The sequence below is a fragment of the Egretta garzetta genome, unplaced genomic scaffold, assembly GCF_000687185.1.
Source record: "Egretta garzetta isolate BGI_Z169 unplaced genomic scaffold, ASM68718v1 scaffold175, whole genome shotgun sequence".
Taxonomy (NCBI): domain Eukaryota; kingdom Metazoa; phylum Chordata; class Aves; order Pelecaniformes; family Ardeidae; genus Egretta; species Egretta garzetta.
This window is the reverse complement of record NW_009259860.1, coordinates 1,541,252-1,548,407: the sequence shown is the minus strand read 5'-3', so window position 1 is coordinate 1,548,407 and position 7,156 is coordinate 1,541,252. Positions and strand designations below refer to the sequence as shown.

The 7,156-nt window shown below is 35.1% G+C and overlaps 1 protein-coding gene across 1 annotated transcript in view; it reads left to right on the top strand.

Moving 5' to 3' along the window:
• CNTLN (centlein) overlaps nucleotides 1-7,156 on the top strand; it is a 179,798-nt gene that overhangs the window by 34,482 nt on the left and 138,160 nt on the right. The window contains exon 6 of the mRNA XM_035895579.1: nucleotides 3,544-3,677. Coding sequence (XP_035751472.1) covers nucleotides 3,544-3,677 — 134 coding nt within the window. The remainder of the gene's footprint in view (nucleotides 1-3,543; nucleotides 3,678-7,156) is intronic.

Sequence of the window (7,156 nt, the reverse complement as noted above, 5' to 3'; positions counted from 1 at the left end):
GTCCAGCTCTGGAGCCCTCAGCACAAGAAGGACATGGAAGTGTTGGAGCGGGTCCAGAGGAGGGCTACAAAAATGATCCGGGGGCTGGAGGACAGGCTGAGGGAGTTGGGCTTGTTCAGCCTGGAGAAGAGAAGGCTGCGGGGAGACCTGATTGCGGCCTTTCAATACCTAAAGGGGGCCCATAGGAAAGATGGGGAAAATCTTTTTAGTAGGGCCAGCAGTGACAAGACAAGGGGTAATGGTTTTAAACTAAACCAGGGTAGGTTTAGACTGGATATAAGGAAGAAGTTCTTTACAATGAGGGTGGTGAAACACTGGAACAGGTTGTGCAGAGAGGTAGTGGAGGCCCCATCCCTGGAAACATTCAAGGCCAGGTTGGACGGGGCTCTGAGCAGCCTGATCTAGTTAGCGGTGTCCCTGCTCCTGCGGGGGGGTTAGACTAGATGACCTCTAGGGGTCCCTTCCAACCCAAAACATTCTATGATTCTATGATAGTGGAATTGCTTACTGGTTTTTTGTTGTTTGGTTTTTGTTTTTGGTTTTTTTTTTTTCCTAGTTGGCAAAGTACTTTTTAAAGTTCCTGAAGTCTGAAGATGGGTCTTTTAAAGAAACAGGGAGAGGTGTTCTCTTTTAAAATTAAACAGTTAGAAACAGTCATCTATCTCAAGAGGAGCCTGGGATTCAGTTCCACAAAAAATGAGAGTTTTATTGAGATGGGACCCTGAAAAAAATACTCTTACTTCTGTCATAATACATAACAAGAAAAAACATGAAAACAAAGCTACTGTATTTGAAAATGACTAAGGGTTTGAAGTTACAAATAACAAAACCTTAGCGTTAATTCACAGTGCATCCATAATCTGTGCACAACTATGCTGCTTCATGCCTTGTCTGTGTGTTAGCTTTTCATGTTTGAAGTTCTTTTAAATTCAACTTTTTTCTGATTTTTCTGAATTTATAGTTCTTGGGCTTGAAGTGATCAAAACATTCCGTAATGCTTTATCTTAAATTATTATTCTGGTATTTATTTTAATTTCATTTTAGCTAGGATCACCCCTTTTCATGGCTAGAAATAATGACTGGACTATACACTTACTCATGCTTTACTTTCAGTACTGTTATAAAGAAGTATCGTATTGTTTACTGTGGTGGTATTTTTCTCTAAAATAAGAGTTTTCTTCCCCATATAACTGAATTATTAGATGTTTTGACTTACTGTATTTTAAATAGTACTTTGCCTTAATATGCTTTAAAAGATTGAATTCTAAACAGTATGTACAACTGAAATTAGCTCTGATCTGAAAATCCGGTTTAGGAGAATTTGTATTTAGCAAACTTTCAGTCTGCATGTTTATGCAATGAAACTACATTCTCGGCTACTGTATCAACTGAAAGGCAGCATAATAAATTCCACGTGATTTTAAAAAATGGAGATACTTAGAAATTGAGTGTAAAAGATCATAGGTTATTTCATAATGTTAGATTCCTGACTTATGTGCAAAAGCTCTACCGAATGCCTCAATAAGTGATTTTTTAGTATGTAAGCTATTTGTATAACCAGTCCCTCCTTGCCTCTGTTTTCATGTTTTGCCTTTTCAGTAATGCTTCTGGATTCCAAAAATAGTCAAGGTTTGAAAAGGTTGAACTGGTTGATTTGTTAATTGAAAGCAAAATGTGAAGTTGCGTATGTCACAAATGGGGTGGAGTACTGAAAGATACTTTTTGTCCTGTTCTTAAATTCTGCCATTGTTTAACTTCTAAACTTGTATTTATGACAAAATAATTTGTTACCTATTCTTTGTTTTGTACTCTGCAATGGACAATGGGAACTTAAGCATTTGTGAGATCAGATATTTTTTTAATCTCTGTCATGAAAAACCTCTGCAACTCTGTAGTGTGGTGTGAAAGACAGTCAAATAGGATTTATTCGTAGAAGATGTGAACTATTATAATTTTTGTTCACATATGCCGTAACTTTTGAGGAAAAAAAAACTGCTAAAGAGAAATCCTAAGATTATTAGTCTGTAAGTTATAAGTATTTTATTACACTTCAACATTTTCATATCTTGATAGAATGAACTGTCTCTTATCATTCTGAAATCTTTTGTTATCTGAGGAAAAAATAATTTTTGCTACCCAGCCTTTGTGATTGAATGGTGACTTATTAGTTGGGTACATCAGGTATATAGCCTGAGATTTATCATGAAAGAAATAGTTTTCCTACCTCATTTACTCATGAATTTTGCTATTTCTTCACATTAATGTTACTGTTATTAACAAGACATGATAATTCTTGTCCAAGTTCAAAGAATTTAATTGTAGTAGACTTCTGATACGTCCAAATATGTATGACTTTTTATGCTATTTTAAAAAGGGACAATTAATGATTTGCTTTTCAATTATGCAAATGTTTTGATACCCTCAATATTTGAGGCATCTTTGCTGAAAGGAAAGAATGTGCATTTCTTTATTTCTTTAACTAAGCCTGTATGTAAATGGAAGATAAAGTAATATATTGTTGGCAGCAGATTAGGGATGCTATCCTACTAGGAGGTATTTATTTTAAATTATTGATGAATCCTGGAATATTTGTCTTACTGAGAACAAGTGATTGTGTCTGTGAGTAGCATAATACCAAAGCAGGTCTAAGGCCATTGCTGCCTTCTGAAATTCTGCTCTAGATATTGCTGTAATATTTCTATTTCCATTCTTGCCTCAAAACACACTGGGAGAATAGTCATATGAAGCTTCTTAAGGAGTGAAGTACTCTTCTAATCTGCTAAACCTCCAGACAACTCCAGTAAGGTCACTATGTAGAGATCGAAGTCTTGCTTGAGTAAGCGTCCTTGCTCTATTTCCCAGATATATCTTCACACTTTGCTGACTAATTTCTACAGTAAGGCTTACTGTAAAAGGCAAACTATTGTTTGTTTACATTGTCTTCAATGAGTATTTCCAGAATTTTTTTGTACACTATTTCTTTTCCTGAAGACACTATTCCTTGCACTGAATTAGAAGTGGAAAATCAGAGCAGATTTAAAAAGCAGTTGCGAAAATGAATCTGTATCCATGATTCTTAGTTCATGTGTGCAATATTGTGCAATTTTGGAGAACTTAAAGTAATGAATGCATAGGTGTTTTTTCTTAGCAGTATTTTTTTTTTTCTGTTTGATATCCATACAGAAAACAAGGCTTAATAAGTTTAATCAGTTCAGTAGTTAAATAGTGTATTACTGCTTTGTAAAGATTTGATTCAGGATTCTCCTTCCACATGCAGCAAACAAACGAATTAGGGAAAACTTCCTGCAGTACAGAATAGGTGGTGACCTAAAATTTGAAATATACCTTTTTTTCTGGTATTTCACAATTTTCATACACACACACACGTGCACATATACATATATATATTTGCTTAGACTGCAATAAATATATGCAGGTATGATATGCACATCCATATGTCTATATACGTAGATAACAGGCATAGTAGATTTTAACTCTTTCTTACACATTATCTATAATACATTTCAAATGCTTTCTTTGCAGAATTTGGAAACTGATTTAGCAGAGGCAAGAGAACAAATGAAAGAGTTGCGCAGTATATGCAGTAACTTGTCATCTCAGTTAGCTGTGAAACAGGAAGAACTCTCCCAAAAGGATTGTGATGTGATCAGAGCTAAGTGAGTATTTCAGGATTTCATTACCTTTAAGTCTGAATCTTCTTAAAAAGGCTATTGTTCCACTTATAAACTAGTATCTTGTATCAGAAGTATTCTTGTGCAACAGTGTATTTTCATACCATTCTGTTCCACAATATGTAAAGCTTTTGGAAGTCTACCGGTAGATGACAGTTTATGTAGACTCTCCCTGATCTATTTTGTGTCTTAGTATATTATCAGTTTTTGAGTAGGGTTGGACTTTAAAAATTACACTTCCGTAATTAGCATTGGGTCAGAGAACTACCAATCTCCACTGAAACTAACAAAATAACAATATGATTAGTGACATAAACATTTAATTGGAGAGGCTAAATGCCGTACACTTGGAAAAGCTTTAAGCCTAACTTTGACTTTTTAATTAGAGTAAAATCTGACAAGTCAGCAAAAGTCTACATAGGCCTGTGCTAAAGGTTTAAAGTGCAGTGATTTAAGCTTTATCTTAGGTCTCACACACCATTTCTTTATACTAAATCTGTATGATTAGTGCTGCATTATTTCAGTTGTGGAAAACAAATGAACGATGGAATGCATTTTATGAATTGACTAGACTACTGAATTCCTCAAAATGAAGATAATGGCAGAAGACAATTGCTAACTTTAAGTGGATTGCCAGGAAATGGTTCATTTTTCACTTCTTAGTTTCAGAGGCATGCACAGTGTTTATCACTCCTGTGTTAGGCAAATAATATTCCCTTCAGTATTCCCTCAAACTGTGGTTATGCCTGAAGAGCTGTAGTTGGGATGCAGAAATCATTGGCATGGACACTCCTCTTTGCTTTCCAAGCAGAAATAATTTTACTGTAGGGAGTCAGTATCTAGGTCTTTCGGGGGAAAATACTAGAAGTATGATTTTTCATGCCTCTGACCTAAATTTTCATCCTACTATTTGTCAAAATCTTTACAGGAAAAATGATGTCTTGTTATTTTCATGTTTAAAGGTATAATTGTTGGGTTTTCAAAAGTCAGGAAAAATACGCAGGTTTAATTGGAAGTTTTGCTGAAAAAATTAATCAATGGACTTATTATTTTCTGAAATTATTCTCAGAAATATATAAATGTTTGAGAGGACTAGAGACAGCAAAGATATTATTTTTAAAGTCAGGTAGTCAAGGTATGCAAAGTTATTGCTTGTTGGTTACGGTTTAGTGTATTGCAGACTGAGGCCAAATCATTGAATTTAAAATTTCTCAAATTGTATTCTTTGCTACTCATTGCAAAACAGCCTCTTAGAATTTGTCACAGACGTCTTGTTTAAATATGTAATTAAGATAAGTACTTTTTTGAACATAAGGTCTGAACCTGTGGTAATAGAAAGATGGACAGCATACTTATTTTGAAGTGTTTGAAGTCTTTTTCTGTATGTTTTTCCATACAACCAACCTCCTAAATTTTTGGAAAAGAGTTTGACAAACCGATCACACATGTTTTACTGTGTGCTCAAATGTTATCTTTCCTAGATACTTAACTGGTATCGCGATGAATGGTAGTATTTGTCCATATCACTAGTATGGGAATTATACTTGACAGGTTATATATAAGTATCATTAGTATCATCAGTATTGTTGTAGTTCAATGTCTGTTAATCTTTATTAATGAACTGTCTTTGGATACAAGTTTCTTGTTGACATTTCTATTATGAAAAAAGAAGGCTTATGCTAAATGATTTATATAATATAAAATTCACAGTTTCAGGCAGTAGTTGCAGTAGTTAGCAATACAAACTAAGAATTTCAAATATTCTGTATTTTTTGTAGTACAGAATACTAAAGTTTCTCTTTACCTTCCCAAGGTGTCAGTACATAGATAAAACTTTTTCTATTGGTTCTTATTGAAAAAAAAAAAAAAGTGAAAATAATAAAAGTCAATGTAGACAAAAAACAAACTCTCACTTAACTTAAAGAAAGCAAAAACTCCAGAATTAAAGGAAAAAAGCTGAGGAGAAAATAAAGTCTTTACATCTTCTCATCTTCTTAGGCCAAGATCTTAGAACTGTATTGATGCCACAATTGAAGCATTTGGTTGTTCCTTTCTTTTTACCTGATAATTTTTTTTTACTTCTCCTTGTTAAAGACTTAGTGTTATAAAAGTATCAGATTGAATGCTCAGTTTTCCTTTAATGCTGGCAGAAAGTTCTTTGACAAATAGTGTGGAAAATACCCCATCTCCCTTACTGTCTCCAGTTTCCCATCATCAATTTCAAACTTTTGGAGCTGAAAAAGACAATCTGATTTGCAAATCTCTCTGTTCTCCCCACTGCTCTCTTCCCCACCCCCCGTCTGCTGCCTGCCTGCCTTTCTCACCCTCCCCTTTTTTGAAAACAGACCAGGAGCACAGTTGTAATTATTAGAAACAACCTCTAGAGGAAGAAAGGAAAGAAACATGCTTCCTTCACTTGGTGTCATCTCTCATATGAAGTGTAAGCAGATCCATAAAAATACTCTTTCAGCTGACACCTTGGTAATACTGTCTGAAATTTTTACAGTGGATGCTAAAAAAAAGAAAAGTCTCTAAGGGTCTATGTGCAAGCTGGTCTGGTGCTCTGTTTCTTGTGCGATCGTATCTTCTTGCTCTGTTCTGCATATCTGTCAGTTTGTTAGCAAGAGGGTTTTTTTCACTTTAACAGTAACTATGTCTGTAGACACTACAAGAACAGTTTTCTTTAAGGGGCAGTCTTTTTCAGCAAATTAGCAGAGACCAAAATGTTGAAGTACTCCAGTCTAACTCTGGTCCTATACAACAGCAGGTGTTTTTGAAAATCCCACCCAGTGTCTGTAACAGTCTGTCACATACTTCTGAGATGTGGAAGATAAATTTTCTAAGACCAGTGAACAGACAGTATTTACAGGATCCATCCTGCACAGCAGATGACTTCAAGAAGCCTCCACCTTTTTTTGCTGGCTTTATTTTTGCAAAGCACTCTTGGTCTCACTGGGTGTCATTTCAAACTCCTGATATAGCTGTGAAATGCATTTCCTTGTTATATTTCTTGTTTGCATTCAGTACAGATTTTCTGGACCTGTTTAGAGTCCCTGGTAGCATTTCCATTTTCATGTTCCTGAAGAATGTTAAATCTTGCTGTTTGTTCCTGAAGATTAACTCCAATGCATCTCTGCGATTTTTGGGTTTTTTTAAATTATGCTAAATATCAGGATTTAGAACTTTGCGTTTACTGCTGAACACTCAGTGGTCTGTGTCTCACTGGCACGGAGTTCTGATGGAACTCTGAACATCAGACTGGAGAGGTTTGCTTGACTCACTGAGACTTGAGCCTTGCTGTCACAGGTATCCAGGAAATATTAAATTGTTTGTGAATATAGTAAGCTCTATTCTAAAATGAATTAGAATGTCTTCCCCCTGTTCTTACTAGAAGCATGTACCAGGACTTCATTCCTTTGATTAGTTTCTAGTCCAAATCTATCCCTGATCATTTTACAATCACT